The 15,713-nt window shown below is 40.7% G+C and overlaps 1 protein-coding gene across 1 annotated transcript in view; it reads right to left on the bottom strand.

Moving 5' to 3' along the window:
• The window catches only part of Ednrb (endothelin receptor type B), a 29,851-nt gene extending 14,627 nt beyond the window's left edge, over window positions 1-15,224 (bottom strand). The window contains exons 1-2 of the mRNA XM_028864826.2: window positions 15,121-15,224; window positions 13,984-14,516 (exon numbers count right to left, since the gene is read on the bottom strand). Of these exons, the coding sequence (XP_028720659.1) occupies window positions 13,984-14,466 (483 nt within the window). The 5' untranslated portion in view covers window positions 14,467-14,516; window positions 15,121-15,224. The remainder of the gene's footprint in view (window positions 1-13,983; window positions 14,517-15,120) is intronic.
• Between the last annotated feature and the right edge of the window lie 489 nt (window positions 15,225-15,713).

The raw sequence follows: 15,713 nt of genomic DNA, 5'->3' as shown, positions 1-15,713 counted from the left end.
AGACAATGACCAAAGACTATCTTTGATTTCGGGTTGTTTATTACTCTTAGTTAGGGTATTTTCTTTTTTATTGCTGTGAAGAGACACCATGACCATAGCAACTTTCACAAAGCAAATATTTAATTGAGGTTGTGGCTTACAGTTTCAGAGGTTCAGTCCGTTATCATGATGCAGAGCATGGCAGCATGCAGGCAGACATGGTGCTGGCTACATCTTGATCAGAAGGCAGCAGAAAGTTGACTGATTGTCACATTGAGTTAAGCTTGAGAAAAAGACCTCACAGCCCACACCCATAGTGACACACTTCCTCCAACAAGGCCACACCTCCTAATAGTGCCACTCCCTTTGGGGACCATGTTCTTTGCAACCACCACAGTTACTAACATAGATGTTTGTCTCCAGATATCTATCTCTATGTTCTTGTTTGTTTGTTTTTTTATTCTCCTTAAAACTAATCAATATGCTTTCTATTTACATTATTTCTCCCCCAATCTTGAATTCATTTGCATTGGCAGCTCTTTGATCAGGATCTTCTAAAATCTGGCCTAGGCAGGATATTTTACTGATTGTTAGATATGTCATACAAAATCCCTCTTGGTTTGTGACCATACCAGCTTCTTGGTTTTTATCAATAACTAATTTTCCATGGTTCCTAACTTTACTGGAGTGTCTGATAGAATAAAATGGCTATTCAAAGTAACGTATCAAGTAAAGAAAACTACTCAAGAGGCCTTGTATAATCAGTCTATACTTTTTAAAAGACTTAGTCATTTATTTTATGTATATGTTTGTGTGTGTGTGTGTGTGTGTGTGTGTGTGTGTGTGTGTGTTTGAATGTATGTGTGTGTGCAATGGTTCATGTGTAGGTCAGATGATACTTTTGAAATAGAATCAGAGGTGATTGTTATCTGTGGGTACTGGAATAGAACCCCAATCCTCTGAAAGGACAAAATTTGCTTTTAACTCTTGACTTAACTATCTAGTCCTAGACCCCCCCCCCCGTCCCCTTTTAACTCCTCTATGGTGAAGCTTTAGTTCTGCCATAGACCCCAAGACTGGACATACCCTGGATCCTGTTCTATAATAAAAAGTAGTATTGTATTTCCCTTTCTCAATTGGAGTTCAGCTAAATTTTGTGTAAGGCAAAACCACGTGGTGGCTCTGTTTTCCAGGATTATCTTGGTAAGGATTACCTGCCCCCTTCCTCTTTGTTTGGCCTGTAGAGGACTCAGTACTTGCTATCTTCATGGTCCACAGTCCCCCTATTTTAAACCTTTAAAGGTCAGTTCATCAGAAGACATATATTACCATGATTGTAAAATATAGAATAATTGAGCTGGAACCCTTTTCCCTGCAGACTAGCTTTCAAAGTGCTGGAAGGTGTTGTGTAGGTTGCTGGAAAATAGAACACTAGTCTTATCTAACAGTGAACTCCATGGACTATAAACCAAACTGCCAAGCAAGATGTGCCAATGTGTGCAACAGGGCACCATTGTTATAGTGGTAACCAACCACTCTAGATATTTATCTTGGTTAATGGCAAATACAACATATAAAACATTGACCAAATGTTCAAAACACAGTGGTTGTAGATCCTCTATTTGACCCAATCTGTAAAACCTGTATAAATCTAAATCCTGTAGCCTAGATCACAATTTAAATAATCTATTGAGGCATCCGGTGCATTCCAGTTGGGTACTTATTTGTAGGGGTTTAGAAGGAACCCTAGGCTTGAGGACATGTCTGGACAAGAAGAACTTATTTATAGGGATATCCTAGGATATCCAGCCTCTTTCACTAGTTTCAAGAAACTAGGTACTGGGCCATCTCTCTAAGACCGTTCTCAATATGTGAGCCAGGTAGTAGGAATTCCTGATGAGTTTTTGGCATAGATGCTCAGAGTCGGGGTATTCATGAAACTTATCTTGAGAATAGTGAAGCCATGTAGATGGGGAAACTCTGGACACCTTAGTTTTGCCTCAGCTGTAAACTTAGTTATAAAGAATTGCTACTTGCCCCTGAATAAAAAGACCTCAAATGGCTAGAATGACACTAGTAGACCCTATCTCCTATAAATAACTCAGGCCATAATATTCTTCCTAATCATTCTCATTGTCCACAGATGAATCAAGAAAATGAAGCAAAATTAACATTTGCATGTTCTCTGCAAGGTGCCAGGTGCTTTATGATATACTTCATTTTTTTTTTTTTGTATTATTGACTCTTCAAAGGAGTTCTGAGGAACACTATGTCTACTGTTTCAATGTTGCAGAAGGGAAATTTGAGGCACTTAGACATTTATTAGCTTGCTATGATGATTTTATACATACCTATACAGTATATGGTGTATCTCCCTTCCAAAGATCAAGCTTATTTACCTTCTCTTGGTTGAGGTTAGACTTAGCAAATTCTTTTTAATGTATAAAATATGGCAAACAGAAATGCATGAATGTTTCTGAAAAGTTGATAAAAGACATACAATGACCTTGCCATCTCTCTGGATTCACTTGATCTGGAGGGGGCCAGCTGCTGTGTTACAAGAACATTCAAACATTTCTCTGAGTGGCCAACATGGCAGAGATTTGAGGTCTCCTAAAACCAAGGAGCAAGGTGGTGACAAGTGTCTGAGCCAGCAAATGCTTGATCGAGGATTCCAGGAAGTGCAGGGCCATCCAGTCTTTGGGGTGCACCCTGGTGAAAGAATCTATGCTGGAGTCTTCCAACTGAGCTGTTCCTCAATCCCTGCCACAGGTCGAAATAACATCTGCTTCCCTGTCTGAGTCTTGAAACTGTACGATGATTTGTTCTTCTTCATCTTAACCCTGTCTGGCTCTAGTTAACAACTTATGTAACAGATACACATCTGCACCCAACTGCATACCTCTAGAGTCTGTGCTTGTATCCAAGGAGATATCTGCCTAACAGTGTTTACAAAAGCTGGCCTTACAGAAAGTACATGTTTAGATTAAATAAAACTGTTTTGAATCCCATAGCTGTGTGCAAAATATCTATCTGCAGCATAAGACTGTGTCCTAATCATTTAACGTGATGGTTAACTTTAAATACCTACTGATTGGCAGACATTGTGGGGTGTGGGGGGACTAACACAACCTTATTTTTGAGTGAAATGGTATGTTCAGTATCAGGGATTAAATCCAGTGTTTGCCTCATGTGAGGTAAGCACTTACACTGAGGTATATTCAATACCTCAATTAACATTTGAATCTTTGGATTTAGTAAAGTAGATTACTTTCTGCAATGTGAGTGGGCATTTATTGAGAGTCTGAATAGAAAAAAAAGTGCAAGAAGGAAGAATTTGTCACTTTCTTTCCAGCCTGATTGCTTGAGCTTGGACTTCTCTCATTTTATGTGGTGCTTGAACTAGGAATTAAACCAATGACTCTCTTGGTTGACAGACTGTTCGACTCAGATGGAGATATACTACCATGTTTGAGCTTGTAGATGGTAGATAGTGGAACTTCTCAGCTTCACAATACTCTAAGTTCCCATATCTATCTATCTATCTATCTATCTATCTATCTATCTATCTATCTATCTATCTATCTTCCTTCCTTCCTTCCTTCCTTCCTTCCTTCCTTTCTTTCTTTCTTTCTTTCTTTCTTTCTTTCTTTCTTTCTTTCTTTCTTCATCATCATCATAATCTATCATCAATATCATTATCTACTATCTATCACTTTTTCTATCCACTCATTTGTTTATTCTAAAAATTCATTTTTGTGAAGAGACTTGGTTTAAATCTCAAGCTGTTTCTTCATATCATATTCAAATATTTGGTTGTTTTAAAATTACTCCTTCTTTCTCAAACTGAATCCAAATATTTTAATACTACCACCTTGTAGGTAGATACCAGCCATAAGAAGAATTAAGATGTATGAGTGTTCAGTCCAACAAAGGGGAAGCATGCTGACCAATTAAAATGAGCTTTGTCCTGCATCTAGGATCTGTTTTTAGCTTGATATTATTTTTGGCTCAGCTGAGACATTGGACTATTGCTCTTCATACCACTGGGAGGCCTGCAGCACAACCTCTGACCCATGTTATCACAGAATACAGGCAAACATAAACTTGAAACTGTAGCAGTGCTGTTCTCGTTCAACAGAGAGATAGTAAGGAGCCTACTCATAGCTGAGTGATTACCACTCTCCAGTCTATGATTTTGAAGGGAAAGGGGCTACAGAGAAGAGAGTATTACTTTTCATCAGCCTTCAGTATCTCCCGCTTTCAATTCCAAACTGGCAGCTGCTGTTCTGAGAGGTAAGAGGGGAGGAAAGAGTGCTCACTGTTGCTCCCGTTATTCTACAGCAATGAAGAGAACTTCAGACCGTCCGTCTCTAGTGCTCTTCCTTTACAAAGCCCCAAACTGACTTTTTAAATGACATGCTTGATCCATCTTCGCTATTTAGACACTACCCTTAAGCTATCTAACCAAAAAAAGTAAAGTGAGAAGGTTTTGTGGAGACCCAGCGTGGTCTGCTGCCCTCCGACAGAATCCATGCCCACTATAGTTGATCAGCTCTGTCATTCACGTGGTCTCCAGTGGTTATCTTTGGGAAAGTCAGTGTTTGGGGCTTGTTGAAGTTGCAGAGACATCCACTTCTTCAACACTTGGCTCTTTATTGAAAACCTGTCAAGTTTGTCAGACACCTACTCTTTACCAAGACAGAGTCTTTAAAACCTTGTGAGTGGACATTTTTAGACATTTTTAATGATATGTGAAAATTTCACTCTTCCACCGATCATTGGACATTGATACACTTTAGTGAAAGATGAAGCAACTTTATTTTAAAGGCAGCAACAACACATTTCTTATTTCCAATTTTTGTTTTTTATCTCTGGGTTTTACCTCTTTAATTGGATAATTTAAAGGTTTGACCTGATGTTGAATATGAACCAAATGTGATTAAAAAAAATCAGTCTTGGTCTGAAACTATTAAGGTAGAAGGAATGCAAGCCTAGCATGGCGTGAGATCCTGGGTTAAATCCCCATCACAAAAGAAAAAGAAGAGTGTCAGTGTGTCCTTTCTATAGAAATTAAACTTACAGATACTTTAAAAAAAATCAAAGTTGGAGCCAGGCAGTGGTGGCACACGCCTTTAATCCCAGCACTTGAGAGGCAGAGGCAGGAGGATCTCTGTGAGTTTGAGGTCAGCCTGGTTTACAGAGTGAGATCCAGGACAGGCTCCAAAGCTACATAGAGAAACCCTGTCTCAAAAAAACAAAACAAAACAAAATGGTAAGGTATATAATATATATTACATATTTGTCACCATGGTGGGCCAGTGAGCAACAACTCCTGTAACTGACATCAGTTTCTACTTCATTTTGTCTTACCTAACTCAATATCTTTTGTTAGTGACGGGTCCCACAGGCACTGCACTGTGGTGTTTATTTGACAAAATGGCACGTTGTGTTTGTACTGGCCTCTTTCCCCTGAGGCTTGCTTATACTGATTCCACAGCACATTTTCTCTGAGTGATAAAAGCAAACAAATAAACAGTAAATTGAAAATAGACACCATCAGGCCGATTATAAGAATTGTACTCAATATGGTCACTTTCATGTCTTTAATTTATAATCTTTTCTAAGTTTAGAAAGAAAAAGGCATGAGAACGCAAATAAGTTATTTCAATATCAAATTATAAAATTATTTTTATATTACATAGCTGTTAAATTTTTTCTAAAAGGATAAGTAACATGAGTAGGGAACAAATACTTTCTATATGGTTATTAAACAAATACAAAATCCCTCCAAAAAGCTTTACACTTTTAATTTTTCTTTTTTAATTAAAAATTACATTCTTGAGAATTAAATGGGGGGAAAAACCTGTTAATACCCAGCTCAAACCAAAAGGAATCAAGCCCATAAAGCCAGGAAATACCAAAGCTAACCATCATGCACAAAGAAATGCTCACTCACCTCATTAACCACACATACCATTTTCTTTTCACATTTTTAAAACTAGGAGTGTCCACTGAGTTTTGAGTAAAAATTCCTGTAGAATGTTTTCATGACATCTAGAGTGCCCAGAACTATGCCTGGCACACGGCGGCCACTCATTAAATGCATGTTGAATAAAAATGAGTGAACAAGTGACTGAATTTGACTGTAAGACGGAAATAAATGGATGCTGAGCTTTGTCATAATGCTTATGGTCTGATACTGTAGATGTTTTCTTTAGAGAACGGAGAGGCCAGTTTGTGTTTGCCCTTTGTATCTGCTACCTAGCTGATTGGATTCTCTGGCCACAGAGCCAGGACCTCTGGGATGAAGGCTCAGTGGTGAGCTGAGGTCTTGTTGAGTTCTGGCTTTCCCAGCTGACAGGAAGAGGTGAAAGGTAATCCCTCTCCCACAGCTGTCTTCCTACTGCAGAGCTGTCAAGGAAGTGACTGACATGAAGCAGACTCTGCTTCTTCTCTCTGTGCAGAGAGATCCTGTGTTCTTGGATGGACCTCAGTGCTGGTACACACAGGTGCTAAGAGATGATCTCTAAGAGGGTGGGTGACAATGCATAGGAGAAACAGCCAGTCGCTTGTGTCCCGTGACACAGCTGGGAGCATGTGTTTGAAATGCCTGGCATTGGAGAAGAGCTTTTACTGTATAAGTGCCACACTAAGTGAATAATGGGGTGGTTACATGTTCAAACTTTAGGAAAGAAAATAGTCTTCTTTTTTTAAATCTCAGTTTCTTCTAGCAGATAAGTTTTGTTTTGGTGGGAGATGGTTGAGCTACTGTTTCAATAAGATTGGACAGTCTCATTTGTGGACATCCATGTCTGAACTGCTTTTATTTATACACTGAAAGAACTTATGCTATTTTTCAGGCTAAGTCCATAGCATTATATATATATACTGTGCCCATGGCTTCAGGGACAAACATAGATTACAAGTGCTTAGCCTGGATCAAAATAGTCTCTCAAACATTAGGCTATGTGGGCTAGAAATATGTGACCAGAAATTATATCAACTAATGCCCCTCAGGACAGCACTTAAGTAGATCCCAGTGTGCACAGTGACAAGCAGAGTTGTGCAAAGCAGATGCCCTGGGAACCTGTTTTATCTATTGACACATCGGAGCATTCCCCTCGTGACTGACTGGAATGCTGGCTTGTGGTGTCAAATACAGTGCTTGTAACAAATCTCTAGGAAAATCAGAAATACAAAACTATTGAAAATGCTTCTTAGGAGAAATTCAAGTTTACTTCAAACATATTCACTATTGCTATCACAATGAAATTTGTTTCTACGTCAGTAGCAGGCATGACAAAGAAAAATAAAGATTATTACTGTCCTATTATCTGAACTTAAAAACATACCCACAGTTTGTGCTTAAAAGATTTCTTGACACATTATATATTCTTAAGAAATCCAGCTAAGAGAAATAGCAAAGCCATTAGATTCATTTATCTGATCTTCTAAGAAGATCCCCTCTAATTCCCAAAGAGACTGGAGAACTGGGGTCTGTTTAGCCACAGGACTCAGAATAAACATAGACGGAATGAATGTAACAATGGTTTTTAAGTCATTTCATATGATAGTTAGGCCCAGCAATGTCTGTGTAATAACTTATGGGACACTGATAATCTATGCTCAGATGTCTGAGTTCTACAGAACCTGAAAGCCCTTTAAATCACAGGATGAGGGGCAAAGGCTGTGTACAGTGTAAACATTTTGAGGTTAGTTTGTCTTCTTCCTGGAATCCACAGTGAAACTGAAGTGGGGAAATGGAACCGGAGCCTCCAAAAGAGAGAATTGCTTGGGAAAATGCTTCAGTCCACTTGACTGATCCATTTTTGCCTCAAGAATGATGTTGCCAGCCTTTTCTACCCCTACTCTCCATTCACCTTCCCACATTCTCCACCATGTTTTGGTCATTTTCTTGTTCTACATTTTCACTGGAGAGTCTACAGGCAAAGAGTGAGAACTTAATATAAACCACCAAGAGTACAGAAGGCTGGAATTAGCTGTGTTTGGACCAAGGTATACTCAGACACCACAGTGGTATGCATCTAGAAACATAGCCAACTTCTTGAAGACTTTGCAAAGTTCTGAAGGAGACTGTTTCACATCATAAATTATAGCTAAAATCTTATTTCATCTCAGGCTTTCTCTGTCAGCACACTCTAAATCACTTAATCATTTATTAGCATTTGACATGTTTCTCTAAAAATAATCAACTATAGAATAATAGCTACACAAAGATAACCTTATATGGTTTTCCTTGTGAAATGAAGAACAGAGTGTCTTGGCCTTGACACAAGAGCTTGGCCATGTCATCATCTTGTACAACTATGAAAATATTTTCAATTTTGAACAACTCACTCTACATGAATAAGGAAAGAAAATAATGTGAAGCCTTTGATAGATAATCCTTACAATGTTGAAAGAAACTTTACACAGCACTTTTAGAGGCTTCAATTCATAGAGTGTTCAAGTGTCAGATCAAAGGCAAATGTAAGCTTTCACTGAGAAGATCCCAATGTTTGCTAAGCATTTTGTCGCAGGAATCTGCAGCCAACATGTGAAGCAGTGCACTGGGGACGTGACGTCTTTAGTTTCTGGGTTACTTGAATCTGCTATTGATCTGTTATTTGGTTTGACCAACACCCTCAAACAGAAGGGATCAACTTTCCCACTTCTTTCTAGTTAGACATTTGTAGAAACTCTAAGTGGAAAAGGCCCTTGATCGGATGTCCTTTGTATGACATCACTTGTGCACAGGCATTCCTCTCTTACTGGCTGGTGGAGTCACTCTACGGAATGTGCATAGAGCTGTTTGTTAATAGATTCCAAGTCACCCAGAGACAATAGCTTTCCCATGTATTAGCTTTTTTCCCAGAGACTAATTTTCATGTGCTTACTTGGGGCTTCTTTTTTCAACAAATGAATCTCAAAGATCACCTTGGTTTCATTTTTGGAACAAAATGCTTCTGCCATCACAGTATCTTTAAATGGCACTAAGATATAACTGAAATATCTCAGTTACTTGACTGGTAATGAGAGCATTGTTATTAAATTTGGAGGATGATGATACTCCCCTCCCAGTGATGTTGAGCCCTCTTCTATCGATGAGTCTACATATTCTTCAGCTTTACTGGGAGGAAAACTGTCACCTCAAAAGTTAACTCTGAGGCTGGTCCCTCAGTGTTTACTTTTCCAACTAGTTAATTTTACTCAAATTTGTTGAGAACTACAAGGGATCTATGTAGGGTATCGAGAAAAGTGAATTTGTTTATAATGATAATTGATGGTGTCACAAGCAAAAATAAAATGCCTGACTTCCTGCCATGGTCACCTCATTCAAAACTCATTTGAGGGTTCAGTGAAGGACTCTGACATTTTGACAGGCCAGCAGTTTAATGCTATGTGTGCTCCAACATACCTGAGTAGATGTTAAAGACCAGAAATGTTGCCTGTTGGGACTATGTCTCTATAGCTCTCTCTCTCTTGTGGTGGCATACCCAGTCTTAAAAGCAAGGTCATCTAACATCACTCCAGTGTGTTCCTAGGGTAATTTTCAGCTCTTGAGCACCACTGCACACAGATTCCATTTAGATCCTTATCACAGCAGTTAACATAAAAATCCAATATGCCTTCCAGTTTACAAGCAGGGTTTACAAAGTTCAACTTGCTTACATGAAAAGGAAGCAATTATTTGAGAAATGTATATATTCAGTTATTCTTGTAAGTACAATACAAAAGAGAACCACATCTTAAGTAAAATACAGAATTAATTCAAAAGCTCATTATTTGCTCAAGAACTTAAAAATCTATCCCCAGCCATCCATCAATCTTTTAAAAAATATTTTACTGCTAAGCCAAACCAAATTGAAGCAATGAACCAGCCAATGAGTAAAATATTAAAGCGCTTTAGCATCCAGAGGTACTCTCAACTCTTTTGCTTTCTACACAGCTTTGATACCTGGGCTAATGCAACTCAGTGGTCAGACAGCGGGTTCTTATGTGCAACAGAGTAGATGCCTCCATCATTTTAGTGTAAGTAGGAAGTGCATAGTAAGCAGCTTGTGAATAAGGAAAGATTAAGCCTTATATTGGGTATTTGAACTATAGCTTTTAGTTCAGGTGTATATACACACCATGTCATCATATACACACAAGCATATCACAGATGTTAAGATATGCGTATCAACCTAGAGGCATTATTTAAGGTAGTAGTCAGAACCAAGAGTACAATAATAACACACAATATGACAAAATCTATCAAAATTGCAAATACATACACTTTTTGACTTAGCAATTGTAGTTTTAGAAATTTACCCTTTAGAGGCAATTACACATATGCATGTGTGCAAACTTGTGTGTATGAATTGTGATGTTTATAGTCACGTTTGTAATGACAGAAGATGAAAAAAAACCACTCCAAACATCAATTTCCCTTCGTATTTTAATACACAAACATTCTAATAGCTTTTATTACTTGCTTACTATGCACTAGGCCCAGGGTCATATGCTATCTGTCTACTTATTTATCTACAAATTCATATGACATTTGGTATCATATCCTTGTGTCATTTTAAAATATACACTGTGGATGATTGAATTTTCCATGTTTTCATCCGTTTTATGTTCTGGAATGTAAGCACAGCCTTGTGCATCCCAATGTGAAGGATTCAAAGAAGTTATTGTTTCACACATAATTTACATGAGTGTTTGAAGTGTTTAATAGTTTCAGATTGCTCAGTTTCTTGAAACTCCCCTGGCATTCAGCACAGGGTCCTCTTGATAAAGGATACCACAGAGCAGAATGGCTCCAACCAAACGTTTCTAGGTACCCTGTGCTATAAAGAAGCATGGCATGACCATGGCAGGGCATGGCAGGGCATGGCAAGGCATGGCAAGGCATGGCAAGGCAGGCAGATTTCCCAAGGTTGTCAGCTCCTTGCCAGAATTCATGTAAAACCTTGCCTACATTTTAGAGTGACTTCAAGGATTGACAGTAGTTGTGACATTCTATGGTTTGTCAGCATTTGGAACTCTGTATTGACCTTCAGATGAATGCAATAGATTCAAAAAGATACTTCTGAGCTGCTAGGGCATATCAGTAAAAGAGCTGTGGGACTCTGAATCCTCCCAAATTGCATATATTGGATTTCCAAAGAGAGTTATAACAACCTGTCAAAGAGTTAGAGCTTACTTCTTTAGCAATCCAAAGCTTTCACTTTGGAAGACATTTAAAACAGCAGTCACAGTTCACTAAAGTTATTCTTTAGGAATGATAATACCAAATGATCTGAAATTCTAAAGACATATTTTATAAAGTTACTTGCTGCCATAATTTTTTAGGGGAATAAAATGGCTTTTAATTCATTGTAGGTGTTTTGGAAAATAGTCTTTAGAATAGCACCCACTAACAATGTATATTATAGACTATCTGAAGAGGACTCCCAGACTTCAATTCTGACATTTCAAATGAATTCTGAAAATGTTTACCATGTGTCTTACTTAACGTGATCATGTGTCACAATTCCACCTGTGCACTCAAACTGAGGTCCTAAGGAAGTTCAGGCTGGAGAAGGATGTGCTCTGTTTTAGCATTCTTGGTATAGTGTGATAAGGAAGGTCACAGGTTCTAGGACAACATAAACTGTGTTCAGGCCCAGAGTAATCAGTTTCTGATGGTGTGATATTAAGCAAGTTACTTCTTCACCTCTTCAGTGACTTAAATCAGGGTTGACAGCAACACATTCTGAGTCATGTCATCCAAGTAATTTAATTAAATAAAATGAGTACATATTGCCCAATAAATAGTGGCCACTGTTATTGCCCCAAACTAAACCAAAGGCAACAACGCAGGATTTGTAGGAATTCATACTGGCACTCATAGTTGTGGGACCCAAGTTGATGACTTGGGTTTGTTTCAGACAGATTTAGATGACTAACTGTTTAGTTTTGTATATAATGACTCATCAGTTTGTTTCAGAAGTAAAAACACAGCTTTAGTATATTGAATAGCTTCAGGGCAAAGGATATAACTTCCCAGGGAAATAATAGAGGAACTTTGAAAAGAAATCTGCATGCTCAGTCAGATATTCTCAGGTTTATCAAAAGTGTCATTTGACCAGGCAGAAAGCACAGTGGTCTCAGAAGAGTCAATTTATATCTGGTCTGGTGGCAACATCAGGGAAGAAAATGTTCTCAACCCCACCTTCCTCACAACCGTTCAATGGCTGGGTGATGTAGGGAGGCTTGTAACCTGGTTAAACGTATAGGTCAATCAAGGCTGTTCCCAACAGGACTTCCATCAACTTTCTGTGCAAAAGTAGATTCTAATCTCTGCTGTTTTTAAATTCCTCACACTTCCCACTGCAGAGCTTCCCAGTTGAGTTTTGAAGAGATGAACTGACATGCTTCCCTCAGCCACCATGGAAAGACCTCACTTACCACTCTATAGGAAGTAAGCCGGTCACTGCTGATCCTCCCAGAGTGGTGACTACACTTAAGGAACTGTTCAGCCTGTATGTCTCCAGGCAAAGCCATGGAGTTTGTCAAAGCATTCGCTACCTCAGATTTTAGCATCCTTCTTTTTTTTTTTTAATTTCTGGTAGCACTTCCCTCCAGGGTCTGGATCCTAATCTATGTCCCATCTCTAAGCCTCAGAAATGTCTGGAATTCCCTTAAAATGTGGCTACTGGGATTAGGATTCCCAGAGACCGATGAAGGGAAGTGTCGAGGGCTGTCTTGTGATAACGACTCATGTCACTTAGGTTGTAGTACTCCACGTGACCTTCCCCAACCCGTGTACAGAGGCCAGGGCTGGCCTTGAACAGGTCCACAGAGTGCACTCTCATTCCTTGACACTTCGGTTGTTTTTATGTGTGACTTTCTGTTGCTAAGAACGGAAGCAGTGCCACACATTTGCACAACTCTAAACATTTCTGGCTCTCTCTCAATTGGTCTGTTGTTGTTAACATCACAGATTCACCATAGGTGAGCACTAGAAACTTTACTGGGGAGTAGAAGAAAATGAGATCCACAGGACGTATCCCAACTTCCAAAACCACCTGGAGTCAACTTTGTGGATCTTCACGACCTGCCTTATTCTCTGAGCCTATTTCTTCTGATAACTGTGGAAATCACAGCAATGTTACTACTGAAAATTTTATAGACTTTATTGCAGAGTTCTCCTCTGTCTTGTCCATGAAATAAACAGAGACAGTATCAGGAGGCTTACATTTTGGGATCTGACATACTGGAGCCTGATGGCCACCTCTGCCTCACGGAGAGCCCTTGAGCCTCCGATTAGGCATCTGTAAAATGGCAATAACTGTCTGCTTGTGGGTTGCTGGAATGGATAAAGGAAGTAACACATCTAACCGAACATATTTATTCCATGAAGAGTATCCAAGGCTTCTTGCAGGAAGGAGTTACGTTTTACTTACTCACCAGTCTGGGCCTCTTTCTTCCAAGCCATTTGTTTCCCAAAACTTTACTGGACCCTTACTTTCTGGGTCCTCAGAACAATGCTTTCTAAAATAACCTTGCCCATCTAAAGATGTAAAATCTATTTGGGGAAGATTTGCATTCTTAACAAACTCCCAATTAGTGGACCATATTTTTAGAGGCTGTACCTAGAAAGACTGACTTCAGGATTTGTGATCCTCAAACGTTAAGTTTTGTCATAGTCACATAGAAAGGATTTTTAAAAATATATAATTGCAATCATCTGTCTACTCCAGAGCCCCTGATTCAGGATGCCTGGGTTGGGGAACTCCAATTCTCCTTTCTAACAGGTCTCCAATTATAACAATGTTACTGCTCAAAAAGCTACACTTGTCAGAGGCTGAGAAAAAAAACCCAGAAGAAAATGTGGTTCAGCGGTCACTAGTAGAAGAGGAGCAGTGTCCTTGAGGAAGCCCTCCCCCATACTTTAAAGGTTATTTCACTTACCGACTCCCCCCCCCCCCGCCCCATCCCTCTTCCAGCCCCTCACATCAGGTGCATTACCTTGTAGACGTTAATGGGGATGTCGATGACGATGTGTAGTAGGTCTCCCAGAGCCAGACTGGCAATCAAGATATTGGGACCATTTCGCATGCACTTGTTCTTGTAGATGATTCTCAGCAGCGTGGAGTTGCCGATGATGCCTAGCACGAACACGAGGCAGGACACAATCGTGTTGATGTATTTAAAAGTCTTGCTGATCTCAATATTTCGTTGGCACGGAGGAGGGAAGGATCTTGGCTGGACTCCAGCCACCCTCCCTCCTTTGGGCACCTCCGCAGGTGCTAAGGAACGCGTCAGACTCGAGTTGGAACCTCTTGTCCAGGAGGTCTTAGTGGGTGGCGTCATTACCTCTCTAGTCCCCAGAAGAGACGGTGTAGCTTGGGCAGGTGGGAATCCTCTTTCCTCTCCCCAAACTCCCAACAAGCCGCAGGCCAGCAGCAGCGCCACCAAGGCGCGTCCGCACTGGCTTGCCGGCGGCTGCATGTTACAGCTTGCTTTAGTGAGAGTCCGGTAGCCGCTCCGCTGTTTTCAGTCTGGAGACCAACCGGGGAATGAAGAAGACAGGACACTTTTGTCAGCTACCCCAGCCAGCCACGCCTCTGCAAGTACTCACACTAGCCCGGCCGCCACTACCCGCGTAACAGTAACTTAAGTTTGCGCGCCAATGGGGAACTTGGGTGTGCGCCACCCGCCCGCCCGCATTCAGTCTCCTTCCTGACCCTGCTCGCTGCGTTTTAATCCCCAGCTCCTGGCCCTGCCATAGACCAGTCGCGATGGGGCGGAGCATTTTGACAAGGGTGTTTCAGACAGGGGAGGCTGGGTGTCCCAGGGAAAGAACACTCGTGTTTGCCGGGAAGAAGCAAGACCGTTTTAGCTAAGCGTGGGGACCGGCACCTAGCGGCCAAGGGCATGAGTCAATGCACTCAGCACGGACTGAGAGAATATGAGCATCAACTTTCGTGTTTTCCAAGTGACTTCACTCAGTCGCTTTACAACACAGTCTCAGTTTGAATCGCTGTTACATGTAAGTTTTACTTACTTCCAAGTCCCCAAACTACTAAGCCAAGCGGGGAGCCTCAGAGCAAGATCCAGTCTCACAGATTTTAATTTCAACACTAAATCAGAGTGGTTAGTTACCTCGCACGAATTGGAAGCCCCAGGCTCAGAGCCACCAGCAGGGGACCTCCTTTCCAGGTCCTCGAACTGCCCAGGGGGCTTGCAACTCGCAGCGGGATCTCAGCTGCTCCCCAGCACGCCTCCTTCAGCTTTAGGCAGCTCTGGCTCTGACGAAAGGTTGAGAGAATGCCAGACAGTGGGTCTTCAGCAGCTCACTGGGGTCTCGGCTGTCCCCAGACAAATACTTTTATTCATTCGTCCCTTCCTCAGCATCAATCACCGCCAGACCCCTCCCGCGTTTTCTGAGCGACCTTGCCACAACCTTTCCCTTTGGGCGATCCCTGGACAGTGTCAGCGCCAGCTGCCCACTGAACGGGGCAGTCCTGGCTCAGAATTGTGTCCCACACGAAGCTGTTTATGTGCCATTTAACTAAGATCCTAACATACCCCATGGCACTCTGGGAGCTGGAGACTAGGGCAAGGTTCTGTATTAACCTGACTTTGAATACGCTGACTTCTCACAGAAATGTCCCATAGTGGTACTTGAAATCTGGTTGGTTTGGGGGGAATTGCCTTTAGTTTTTTTGTTTTGCTCTTAAGTTTCAAGTCAACAT

This window comes from Peromyscus leucopus, chromosome 9 (assembly GCF_004664715.2).
Source record: "Peromyscus leucopus breed LL Stock chromosome 9, UCI_PerLeu_2.1, whole genome shotgun sequence".
NCBI classification, from domain to species: Eukaryota; Metazoa; Chordata; class Mammalia; order Rodentia; family Cricetidae; genus Peromyscus; species Peromyscus leucopus.
This window is presented reverse-complemented; position numbering and strand designations above follow the sequence as displayed.